Source organism: Manis javanica, chromosome 3, assembly GCF_040802235.1.
Source record: "Manis javanica isolate MJ-LG chromosome 3, MJ_LKY, whole genome shotgun sequence".
In the NCBI taxonomy this organism is placed as follows: domain Eukaryota; kingdom Metazoa; phylum Chordata; class Mammalia; order Pholidota; family Manidae; genus Manis; species Manis javanica.
In genome coordinates, this window is record NC_133158.1 from 163317008 (window position 1) to 163329960 (window position 12953).

Below are 12953 nucleotides of genomic sequence, written 5' to 3' on the forward strand. Positions count from 1 at the left end.
GGCCTCATGCTCCAGTTTGAAAGCCAGAGTGCCCACGCAGCTCAGCTTCCCCCAGCACGTGCCATCGGTAAAGTGAGCACACTACTATGGGGACTCAGCATTTCTATCCCAAGTTGCTGAGCCTTGCTTGTTGGAAACAAGCTGCTGTGCCTGGAGCCAGCTGAGAAACCGGCCAGAGTGTGTCGTCCAAGGATTCACCCGGTGAGGCCAGCAGTCAGTGAAGCAAGAGCAGGAGGGTCCCTGGGGCTGGGACGCTCAGGGAAGAGTTCCTGGAGGTCAGCCTACGGGAGACCTTGGGGCAGGGAGAGGTGCGGCAAAGGCAGAGGATGAGCCGCTCCGGACAGGAGATGCAGCCAAGCAAGGCACACATGTTTTATGGCTGCTTCATCCACTCAAAACATAGATGCAGAAGAAAGATTTGGCTGGAGTCAACCAAAAGCTGGAGGGTGGGGGTGGAACTGGAAATGAGTTGGGTAGAGTTTGAAGCTCAGAGGGTGAGAACAGGCATGGTAAATAAGGACCACGGACTTTGTCCTTCCCAGAGGAGTATTTTCAAGGGGCAGCACACCTGAGTCTTGATTTAGAAGCCCTACTCCCAGAAACATCATATTCTCAGCTGCAGAAGAGGTGTAAGCTTGATGCCATTCTCTCACTGAGAAGCAAGCACCTAAGGCAAAGAAAGTTCCATGGAGATAGGCTCCAGAAATGCCAGAAAACAAACCTCAGGCCAAAAGGCTTATCAGATGGTGGAAGGGATTGGCTTAAATGCCCAATGTTTAGTACACACAACTTACCTTGAACCCATGTCCTGGAACTCGCTGCCCTTTGTCCTTACCCTCTGCTTTGCCTTTCACTAGGCCCTGCCTTCCAGTAAGCCTGTCTCCAGGCCCAAGGGTTGAGCATTAAAGGAAAGGAGTTCCAAGGGACCCAAAATGTTTCCTTAGTGGTGGGATAAACATAATATCCAAGGTGGCCTTTGCCTAGCCCCTGATGAGCGTTTCTCCCCCTGACATCCAGAAACATGGAGCGCCAGGGTGTGGGGAAGACGAGACTGAGGAAGAGGACGAGGACATGGAGGAGGACATCAGCGCCAGCAGCAGTGACTCAGATGACAGTGAAGAGGACGAAGAGGAGGAGGGGATGGGCAGGGGCAGACATGGGCAGAGTGCGGCCAGGCAAGCCCAGCTGGAGTGGGACGACTCCACCCTTTCCTACTAGTGCCCTGCTGTCTGTGCCCTCCCACGGGTCCCTTTTGTAAGCCCACCCCGATATATGCCTGAGTCTATCACATGTCGCCTCTGATTTCTATGACCGGTCTGGGCAGACCTTCCCAGTCTCCAGGAACCCACCCTCTGCACCTTGGGGCACCCTGTGTCCCAGCTCTGGGGTGGTTCAAGAAGCCCAGCGCCATCATCAGTGGGGACATTAGGGTGACCTTTGTCCTGTAGCCCCCACTTCTCCTGCCCTGGACTCACCCAGCATCCTGCCGGCCAAGCTGCAGTCTTGCCTCTGCTCTTCTGCTCTTTGCAAAGGAGAAGGTCTGCCTTTACATCACTCACCCTGCCTCAGCTCCGCATTCCCAGGGCCCTGGGTTCCAACTTGCTGTGTGACCCTGACTTAGTCCTCCCCACACAGACCAGCAGGTTCTTCTCGCCTAACTGTCCAGGTGGCTTCATACAGGCAAGGTAGCCAGACTGCACACACCGAAGGTCTTAGCCCTTAACACTGTAAAGCAAACTCTTTGTTGAGGCAGAATTCAACTTACAGGGAAAGATTTGCCCACGTATACACGCACGCACACATACACACTCTCTCCCAGTTTGGAGAGCCTCTTCCTTTGTCCTTTCGGAGGCCATATCAAGCTTAGATGAAAAGTCCGATACCAAGAATAGGTCCTTAGCCTCAGCAGGGCCTGGTCCCAAGCCAAAGCTGAGAGCCCGCCTGCCTTGAGACCCACGTGGCTGCCCTGCTGGGCCCTCCCACCACACGACCCCACAGGGACCAGGAGGCCCTCCCACACAGGCACTGCTCCAGGGGACAGTGGTGACAGCATGAAGCCAGAGGTCCAAAGGAAGGGCTGATGAGATGGCCCAGCTATGCTTCATGGCCGGCACAAGTCTGCAGATGGGGGCGGCTGGGCTCCTCCAGGCTGGAGGGGGCCTGAGGCTGACTCTCCCCACCTGTCTTATGGCCCCTCGGCCCCTATTTCACACTGTTCTGCCTCTTCAGAACACACATTCCTCTCGGATGTACTAGAGCAAGCGTGAACTGCACCAAGTCTAAAATGAAAGTCTGGAGATTTAGCTTCTAGGAATTGGAATCATATTTGTGATAACAGCTTCTTCTCACAAAAGGAGCAATGCTTTGGGTGGAGGGCAAATACATCCAAAAACCTAATTTTTTTCTTTCTTCTTTTTTTTTATAAGGAAATCTTTTCCATCTCTGTCCTAACATGAACACCTCTTGTAGAGAATTGTTGCTATAGTAAATGATCTGTGATCTTTTGTGGCCAAGAGAATAGCAGGCAAGAATTAGGGCCATTGTAGGACTTCCTCGAGGCCCTGAGAAAGTCTTTGTTTTGAATGTCTCAAGCTTTGTCCTCAGTATGTACTATCTGTCCCCATCTTCCCACTCTCCCACAGCCCGTCCCATATTGGCTTGGTTGCCGCTAGTCTCAGGGGCATGCAGGTCAAAGGAAAGTCGAGAATCTGCTCATTCTACTCACTGTGTCCTCAAAACAGGGAGCACTTAAAAAAGGGGGCACCACCGCCAGTGTCCTCTAGTCTGACCTCCACCCTGTGAGGATCCATGACAGGCCTTTGCAACCTTCTGATTCAAGAATAGGACCTTATGCAACTTTTTCCATTGCCCAATGTGTTTTTTGCATGTGTTCCTACCTTTGAGCCTCACAGTAATTCTGTGGGGGAGTTGGGACATCTGTTGTCAGACACATTTTCATTATGAGTAAACTGAGGCTCAGACCTTCAGCATCCTGCTAAGAGTCACTCAGAGGTGTAGACCAGACCAAATGCCTTCCACCTGGTCCAGTGCCCGCCACCCTGATTCTCCGTGTGTTCAGACTGGTGCAGCTGTCAGGCATTGCTGAGGATCTACTGTGTGGAGAGCCCTTGACCAGCAGCTGTGGAAAAGGGAAGAAGCTGAGTAAGATGGGCTCCTTCCCCAGAGGACTGGCTGGTTGCAGGCAGGAACCAGACGGGCATAGGAAGTATACAGTGGACAGATGCAGAGCAAGGGGGAGACAGGAAGGAGGACACGTTTGCAAATCAACCAGCGCTCTTATTTTTCCTATTTTTAGGGAAAACCACTGACAGAAGTTTGGAGTTTTATATTCATTGGATGGAAGTAGACATTTCTGTGAATTCTCCCAACCAAAAATGAGCCCTTTTCTCTCAGGCTGTGTCTGCACACCAACAAGGAGAAAATCTGTAGGATTGCTTAGTCCTCCCAATCCCCTCAGTTAAATAAAAAGAGAGTCTCAGGTTGGGCATTTGGGGCTAACAGAATTCTCCCCAAATTGTGGCAGTAATGTGAATACTTGACATGTCTAAAACCAATTCTTTTTGAATTGGATTTGGATTTAAAGTATTTAAGTCACTTGTTCATGAGAGCACTTTGCTCAGTCTTTCGGTTTGGCTGGGGTGGGAAGGTGTTCCTTACATCCTCTGGCTGTCTCTGACGGCTGCATCCATTATCATGACTGAGGGAGCTGTTTGGGGCGAGTGAAATCTCTATACTTTTGCAGGGTTTTACGAGGCAGGAGCAGGTAAAAACAGCTCTTGGCAAGAGCCACAGAGTTGAATCATGTGTGACTGGACTCATGCAGAGAAACAATGCGGGCAGCAATTCAGGGCCCTTTCCATCCACTCCTGTCAGGGGAGGTCATGCTCTGCATCAGTGACAAAGATGAGGCACTTGAAATGATGCTACTAGGTCAGGGGGCATTTATCATATTCCCAGTGCCCTACTCATCACCCTGGGTGAGAACAAGAAGGGATAGTCATATAAAAGTCACAGAAGTTTCAGAGAATAGCCACGTGAGTGGTGAATAATGTAACTCGCCATCCGCCAGATATTCCAACCACAAGAGAAGAATGTCATGAACCAGCCCAGCGTTTTCAGGCTTCATACACTGGCATTCAGAGACCTAAACTCCAGGTGGCCCAGACACCCTGTTGCCTCTCACCCAGATGTCAGCAGCAGCAGATACAGGCTCAGACCCCAAGCAACAGCTGACCAGTTTAGCCCCGGGCCAAAGCATTGATTGTATTTCCAAGAGTATGACCAGCTTCTTCTCTGGAGTTGGAAAATAGATGGGCTGAAACGTCTCAGTGACTCAGGTGCCAAGGGGAAGAGGAACAAGGTGAGAGGAAAAATCGAATACAGAATGAGTTACCCTAATGGAACAAAGCAACCAACTAGTTGGTCTCCTAGCTTAGAGAATACTAAAAGTATATTCTAGCTGGTTTAATCAAATGCTATAAATCTGACAAAGGCCCAAATTCATCTAAATAACAAAAATGTGGTTGCAGGGGTTATCTCATTTCATTGTCACTTTCTTGAATGTGCTAGGTCATCCTAGTGGGCAGGGTTTAGACCACACTTCTGTGCATGAAGCAAGGGCTGTACCTTGCGGACATGGACACTCCAGGCAGAGGGACGCTGGAGGGAAGCAGTCCTCCATGTCTATACATATGGCAGAGGTCAGCAAGCTTTATCTATAAAGAGCCAAATAGTAAATATTTGGGGTTTTGCAGGCCATGTGGTCACTGTTTCAAGTATTAACTCTGCCATTATAACATGAAACCAGTCACAGACAATATGCAAACAAGTGGATATAGCTATGTTCCAAAAAGACTTTATGAATGCTAAAGTAGCAAGCAATTTTAATTCATATTATTTTCACATGTCATGAAATTTTATTACTCTTTTGATTTTTATTTTCAACCATTTAAAAATGGAAAAACCTGACTGAGTCCGTAGGCCATACAAAAACAAGCAGCTGGACAGATTTGGCCCATGGGCTGTAGTGTGCACCCGCCTACGACACATGCACAAAAAGCAACCCTCCATTTGCCAAGGGCAGCAAATTGCTAACTTAGAGCCCCCCTTCAACTCGCCAGTGGTCTTTGTCTCCAAAATGAACAACTCCACAGTCCTTAATTAAGCTGTTTTAAATGTCTGTGTTCCAGGGGTGAAATGAAAACAGAAAACAAAAAGCATTTGTTCTTCGTCAAACTGACACAAACGCAGGCAAGCATTCCTCAACAGCTGCATGCCCTGGGTCCAGGTACAGGCTGTCCACTGAAAGCTACCCCCGTAGAGCTAAGGGCTCACTCCCAGGCACAGCACCCTCTCCGCATGACTCAGCCCGTGATCATTTCTAAGCAGAAGTGTTCATTATCTCAGAGTGATTTCCATTTCAGCCCTGCTCCTTACCACCGCTCTAAAAATGATCCTAAAGACTTCTGACTATTTGAATCAATAACACCATGATCAGCAGAAAGCCCTACCCAGCGTACTTCAAAGTTAGCAGTCTTCTTGGCTCTATGATTCAATAATACCAAGAGGGAGAAAAAGAGGACTTCTTAATCATCCCCTCATTTAAATTAACCAAATCAGTTTTACACAGAAGTGAAGGAGTCTAACACTTTGAAAGAATTTGCCAGTAAAAAGTAGATAATTTTCAGGGAAGAAAACCTCATTCTCAGACCTTTGGGGATCCCCCAAGCCTCCTGCAAGATACTCTGGCAGGCTTCGGATGGTAAAGGAGGCTCTATATCCATCAGATATTTATTGAAGCTGACAAGCCAAAGCCCTTGGCACAATTTAATTTTCATGTTATCACTTTCCATTGTCCAGTGATAGACAAAGGAAATGAGCAGAGAAAGTTTTGAGGTCTACTCCAGCACCTTCATTTCCCTGCCTTGACTGGCTTTACCCTGGAAATGAATTCTGTACCTGCTTTAGAGATCCTGCTCTAGTTTTCCCACTGGTGCCAAGTGTAAAGGAAAGCAGGCTTTATAAGGGCTGTGAATTAGAAGCCAAATTTGACTCTATCCCAAGGAGACCAAAAGAGACAGAAGTTACCACCAGCACCCCAGAAAGCAATCAGATGTCCCCTGTATGCCATTAGCAAACAGATGGGATTATGTGTTTGCCGTTCTGTTCAATGCAGCTCAGCAGATTCTTACTGAGGGCCGTGGTGTGCAAGGTGCTGTGCCAGGAACAGAGAGGATGAATGAGGTGCGGCCCTGCCCATGGGGACCTCTTGTTCTCAGGAGCTGTCGGGTTGTTGCCTGCGCAGCACTGAGGGCTGTCTGAGAGCAGTTAGGACGGAAGTGTGGGGCTGGGAGAGGCGAGTGACTTGCTTGGGCAGCTCTCTACCCTACAGTAGATGGTAGGTGTAATTCTGGGAGCCCTGAGGCCAGCTGAGAAGCTCTCTAGGAAAGTAGGCAATGCTTCCTTCAATGTCTCTAATTCTACCCCAGCCTGACTCATTTATGGATGAAAAAGCCCACCAGGGGGATATCACGTGACTAATGGCTGCGATTCAGTGAAACTCCGGCCAAAGGAAGTTTGTAGGTATGAATGGCAGGCAGACCTCAAATACAGCAACCCAGGTACAGGGCTGGTGAGCCAAGGCCCAAGGGCGGGAAAAGCCCGTGGAGGAAACACCTGTGAGGCCATAAGTAAGGGTTGAACGGGGAAGGAGGCTCTGACTGTGGGAGACCTGCTACGGGTTCACATGACACTGTGGAGCAGAAGCTCTCAAGGTGCACCCCCAGACCAGAGCATTTGCATCACCTGGGAACAGAAAGAAATGCAGATTCTCAGGCCCCACTCACTGCTCACTCAGAACTTTGGGAGTGGGGCCCGGCTGTCCGTACTTTAACCAGCCCTCTGCTGCTGATGCACACAGAACGGAGAGGATGAGGAGAATGACTTTCACTGGCATTGGGAGGAAATGACCCTAACAAGATCAAGTAATCAGGTACTAATGTAGTGATGATAGGAGCCACAGCAGACGGCCCCACCCACCCTTAAGGCTCCAATACCTGCTCCCTGAGGCTGTGGTTTCAGGGAGCCCTGGTCCTAGTCCCAGTTCCACTCCTCTCATGAGCCACTTTCTGCCAGTGTGGCCCCATTCATCCTAGAGAGACTCAGACTAATAGATGCTGTAGTGAGGCCACCCACCCCTAAGAAGGCTGCCTTCCAGGTCCCTGGATGCTAAGCAGTCTCCTCAAAGGCCCAAATTCTGGGGGAAGCAATGACACTGCAGTGGTGGCCCTGTGTCACCAGGATAACTGGCCTCTCCCCAGTCTCTATGCTGGGGAGCCTCCAGGGCCCAGCAGAGAGAGGAGTGGGGGCACTGAAGGACACCGCCAGGTCGCTGCAGCACTGCCCCATCTGGAGGCATGCCACACTGCAATCCCCTCACCTGGATGGCAAATGAATGGCTTTTCCTGCAAGGACAGTGACTCATTCTGGATGTCACTGAAAGTAGAAAACAAAACCAGAAGCAAACCAGCAGCATTCTCTACAGACAGAATCTGTTTTCGCCTTCAGCTATCTAAGTCCTATTAAGATGACAGGTCCACCAGTGCCCTTTCTCCACCACCTCCCTGAGGGCCTGAGGTCAGCCAATTACTGATTTTGTTTTTTGATTCATGGTCTGAATTCCGTGAAGGTGCACAAAGCTTTGGGAGGACCAGGTGGAGTTCTATCAGTCATCGACACCTAATTATGGTGCAGAACCTGTCCTCATATGAGTATTTCTGAGATGGGGGCTAAGAGGGCCAGGATGCTGGTCCTTGGGGCAGAAGGACAAAGCAGGAAAGAGCTGGGAGGGGGCTCAGACACATGGCCTTGGGGACATAGCACCTGCTGTTTAGTTCCTAAGAACCCCAATTCTCTCTTGACCAGACACATCCCTGGTCTTCCCAGCAGCGTCCTCACTGAGCCCTCCCAAATGCCCACAAGGATACCTCTGTTTCTCCAGCCCAGTTTGTAAAAAGGTCTTCTGATTAAATACCCAACCAATCTCCTGGGACCGCGGAGACCATATCGAGAATAACAGATTAGAATATGCTAAAAAGAACCAACAGCACTTGCCAGTTGTTTGCGAGAGAGAATGAGGAAAACCAGACCCAGGAGGGAAGGTGAAGTGCTTTCTTCATGTCGCTTAGAGCCCGAGGGGTTTTTCTTTATTTCTCTCCCAAAACCTTAAGGCAATTTTATGTGTTTCCCTGAAGTCAGCCACCTATTACGAAGCACCCTGGGAGACAAAAGGACTGGGTTTTGTGTTCTACTTTCAGAAATGGGATGGCAGGAGGTGGACAGAGAGGCCTTGGGTCGCTCTGGAAACAGGATGGGCTCTGTTCTCACAGGCAGGCCTGGACCCGTGTCCATTCAGGCAGGACAGGGGGACACTATAGTCTGAGCATCAGGAGCTCAGATGCAGTCAGGACACCAGGTAGGGTGAGTGAGTAGGGAGGGGGTGTTCACTGGAAGGCTGGGCACAGATGAGACATACAACGGGTGCCACTGTGCAAGCCATACCGGCCATTTACTTTCCTCAGAAACAATGGAGAGAACCGTGTCCCAGCCCCAGCCAGTTCCCCCATTCTGAGGAGCAGAGAAGAGCTGGTAGCTCTGACCACTGAGGGGACATCTCCAGGGTTAGAATCCTACTCCATGAGAACTGTCAGTTAAATGAAACGGAGCCACTACCCTCCGTTCCCAGGTCTCTGATGGGGTACCTGACTGGGACCCTGGAAAACATGGCTGTGCGAGGCTGCTATGGCTCCTCAACCCTGCCTCCTGCCATCACAGTCCCTTCTCAGGGCCAGAATAGTCACTTACCCAGCACAGCACCTTGGGTGTTGAGCACAGCCCACAATAACTTGTGAATCAAAAGGAAGACCAGAGATCACTTGACCTCAGTGAATGGACTGGGTTTGGAAAAATTAAAATGCTCCAACAGAGAAAGATTCACCCATCTTTTCCCTTATTATCTAAGTCTAGATCCTTCATAACATCAGTTCAGGTGGGAATGGAAGTGCCATGGAGGAAGGCTGCCCAAATGGAAAAAGAGCAGGAGCAGTGCTGTGGGGAGAGTGACCCCTCCAAGTCTGTAACCAGGGAAAGAAGCCCCTAGCCTGGGGTAGGGTGGATGCACCTGGATGAGCCCTCTTGCTCTGATCGATAGGTCCTGGGCAACATCGCAATCGAGCAAGGAAGCCCCAGTCTGTTAGTGACCCCAGCCCTGTGCTGCTCTGCTGTCCCTTTTATCAGATGCACTACAGAGGAGATTCATCAAGATGAAGCTCAATTCGCAATAGACTAAAGAAAGGAGAACAATAGACGTGAGGAGAGGCAAAATGCAGACAGGTGTATTAATCACAGGCAACGGAAACATGTCAGCTTTAATGTCTGTTTGCTTTTATCTGAAAATGAAAATGCATCTCTACTGCCCAGACTGTTTTTTCTGAGCCTTTCAAAACTGACCTACGCACAAAGCTGACCTACGCACACGCACACATTGAGGGTTTTCTTCCTCAGCAGAAAGAGCTATCAGAGAAAGGAGCTCACAGATTGTGTCTAGATGCAGAAGCAGAGGATCAACCACAAGTCTGAGCACCGACTCCAGCCCCTTGTGGAAACAGGAGAGGAAGGGTTGGGGGCACCTGCTCTCGGGAAGGGTTTATGAGGGCCTTTATGGGGAGGGGCTCCCCTTGTGCCTGTGGGTCACAAATCTGAATCTAGCGTGCACCTCCACCCATGCTGATCAGTGTGGACCACCCCTCCCTGCCTGGCTCCCTCACGCGGCTGCAAAGGAGCACTGACGCGCGGGGTGCCGGAGAAGCCAGGCTTGCCTTTGCTGGGGAACTTCAAGGGGTGCGAATACAGCAAAAGCTCTTTGGAGGAGGAATGGTAGACTTGATACCCGGGGCTGATCACTCAAAAAGCAAGAAAAGAGAGATTGAGGGGAAAGGTGACTCAGAGCTGGAGAGGGAACAGGTGAGGCTGGGTAGGAATGAGCAGTAGGAACACCCAGCACCCAGGAAGCCAGAGCACGCCTCTGTATTGAAAGCTGTATCCAAGTGCCAGCAAGCTTTGAGGAAGTCTGGCCATATGACCACAGAGGCAGTCACATCAATGCTTCCAATGTCAGAGCCATTTGAAGGGGGTCTCTGTGCTTAACTGAACTCGTCATGATGGATCAATCCACCTGAATGCTTCCAGCCTGACTCCGGTGGCTTCCAAAAAAGGCTGTTGATGCCCTAAGCTGAACAGGCTTGGAAAGAAATTAGAGAAAACAAGTTGGTGAGTTTAGAAAAGAAATTGCTTGTAGAGTTGGTTGTTTTCAAAGAAATCTGTAGGGTGTGTTATGTTATTGGCATGAACATTATAATGTCATTAAGGTAAGATTCAGAATGACTGGAGGGGTGGGGCATTTTGGCTTGGAAAGTTAGTTTGTATTAAATATAAATTATAAGAGATAACTAGACTAGGAACAGCTAAATATACGTGCATTGTGTGCATTTATATAATACAGAAATAAAGCTATTGAATGAAGATGTCAATGATCCCAACACATTTTAAATTCTTTAGAAACTCTGGTTTGGGTGTTACACTTTTTCTTGTTGTTTACTTTTAGCTCCCAGGCACTGGGAATAGTGCCTGGCCCATAGTAGGAGTTTGGTAAGCATTTGGAAATCAAAGATCCAACTAACACTCAGTAGTATCACTATACCCCAAATTAAGTGAGCCACAGAGAAGTAAGTTGGCCACATTCCCCTCCTAGAGCATCACAGCCTGTCTGAGCAGAAGCCCTAGTGAATTCACAGATTCGGAGCCATGTTCAGCCAGCTGCAGGCACTGGGTCTGGCTGCCTGGTAGTGAGCGGTGACAAGATGTTACACACAGTGGGTTTGTGTCACTTAGACCACATCTGCCTAATACCTAATGCTCTTTCTACAGGAAAAGGGCTGGGGGCTCCCCTCCTATTGCCTCTGCCATTTCCTAAACACTTGGTGAATTGTTGAATTTTTCCAACTTCAGGCACAATTCTGGAACTAAATGTAAAGGCTCCACCAGGCCAAAAGTTTGAGCGATTTCTTCTCTCAATCCTTCTCTTCCCTGTATCTGGAGATGCCGCCTCCAGTGGAGGGTCAGTGTGAACCTGACACACAGGCTTCGGAGCTCTTCCAACTGCCTCAAAAAATGGATCCTTTTAGTCCAGAAATGTGTTTATTTGCTAATATACTATTGTGTGTGAGTGTGATACAATGCAAACTTTGGACTTTCTTGCTAAAAGGACTGTGTGCACTTATAGAATTTAATTTCTGGAGAGCACATTGTCATCTTGCTCAATGAACAAGCCTCTCCAGTCACAGAGGATCAGAGAAAATGCCCTTTCCCTCCCCACGCCTTCTCCCAGCACCCCTCCCCTGCCTAACTGCGCAGTCCTACCCACTCCAGGCCACACGGGGGGAGGGGCACTGAGAATCTGTATGTATATAACGATATAGGAAGAAAATAAGAACCACCATGGGAATCTGTTGAGCTTCTTCCTAAGACTGTGATCTTACCCAGGTCTGAATCACAAACTTTAAATTTCTAACAATTAAGATTCTTGCAGTTTCCAAGTAATTTGTTAAATGCCTATTCCACACAAAAAGATACTTATTTTCAGCCTTGGCTTGTAAATGCCTACAAACTGATTCATGTTGGTAGTCACAACAACACTTTCTGTGAATTGGTGAATAAATATGATTTTAGAGTTTCACAGTAAAGATGACCTCTGAGAGTTTCTGTTCTTCAGACTATTTGATGAGATGAGATGCTGAGACCTGCCTTAGCTGGGCCAACATTCTCCAGGGCTTTGTCCTAAATCCATGTGTGGGCAAGAGTGGTGTGGGATGTGAGCGGTGGTGACATGGTAAATGGAACCCCATCAGACCTCTTCAAGGCGCCCTATTGCATGGTACTCAGCAGCACTGCCGCTGGAGACCTACCTATACAAAGACAGTCCCAATGCATTTCGTGAGCACCTACAAAGCACCAGAGCTCTGTGCCTGCGGTCTGCATTGACTCTTACAGCAGGTAGTTCTTACTGTCAACGCGAAGACACTGAGACCCAGAGGAGCCGGGGGCCTTGCCAGAGGGGTCATGGCTCTGAGCACAGATCCATCTCTCTCCTAGCCTGTCCCTTTCCGCTCGTCCATGCTGACCTTCCCTTACACCCAGCAGCCACCCAGGGCCCCCTCACCCCTGAAGCCCATTGAAGACAGGCTCCCTCTCCATCCGAAGCCAGTGGGGACCCAGAGTGCTCCCCCAGGTTTCTGTGAGTTACAGTTTCAGCAGCCTCTTCCTCCTGTTTCATATTAGTCATACCCAGGGATAAACCGTACACATTAGTTCCAGAGGAAAGAGGGGAAAATCAAAGCAAAGTTTTTCTTGGAAGCATTGGGGCCATGGAGAGGAATGGCACTGCATAGGACGCAGCAATGGCCACACATCCCTGTGGGCATGGCCATCTTTACAGCTTCTGGCCACCCTCCCCTACCTCGTGCCATCTGCCTGCCCCCTCCGCCCTCCCCGTTCCCCGGCTGCTCCTGAGACAGGGACCCATGGGCTTAAACCAAGTAGGGTGAAGGCTTCTGGAAAAAACAAAAGTAAGATAATCCATTGTGAAATTTGCTTTGTCCTGCTGAGGGGAGCCCAGCTTATTTTTCTGACTTTACCCAAGTGCTGCTTTTCTTCCTCCAGTCCTAAACAAATGATTTGTTGCAACTTAGGCAATGTAGCAAGCAAGCCCAAAACAACTAGTAAAAACAGGAAGGATTCCATCTTAAAACCCAATTCGTTTAAAAAAGTTTCTTAACAAACAGACAGTAACTCAGCCCACCTTGGGAGCAAAGCAGGCA

The 12953-nt window shown here is 49.2% G+C and overlaps 1 protein-coding gene across 1 annotated transcript in view; it reads left to right on the top strand.

The window, feature by feature from the left end:
• Positions 1-11819, top strand: part of CLSTN2 (calsyntenin 2) — a 572396-nt gene extending 560577 nt beyond the window's left edge. The window contains exon 17 of the mRNA XM_036991730.2: positions 1018-11819. Coding sequence (XP_036847625.2) covers positions 1018-1218 — 201 coding nt within the window. The 3' untranslated portion in view covers positions 1219-11819. The remainder of the gene's footprint in view (positions 1-1017) is intronic.
• Positions 11820-12953: the final 1134 nt, after the last annotated feature.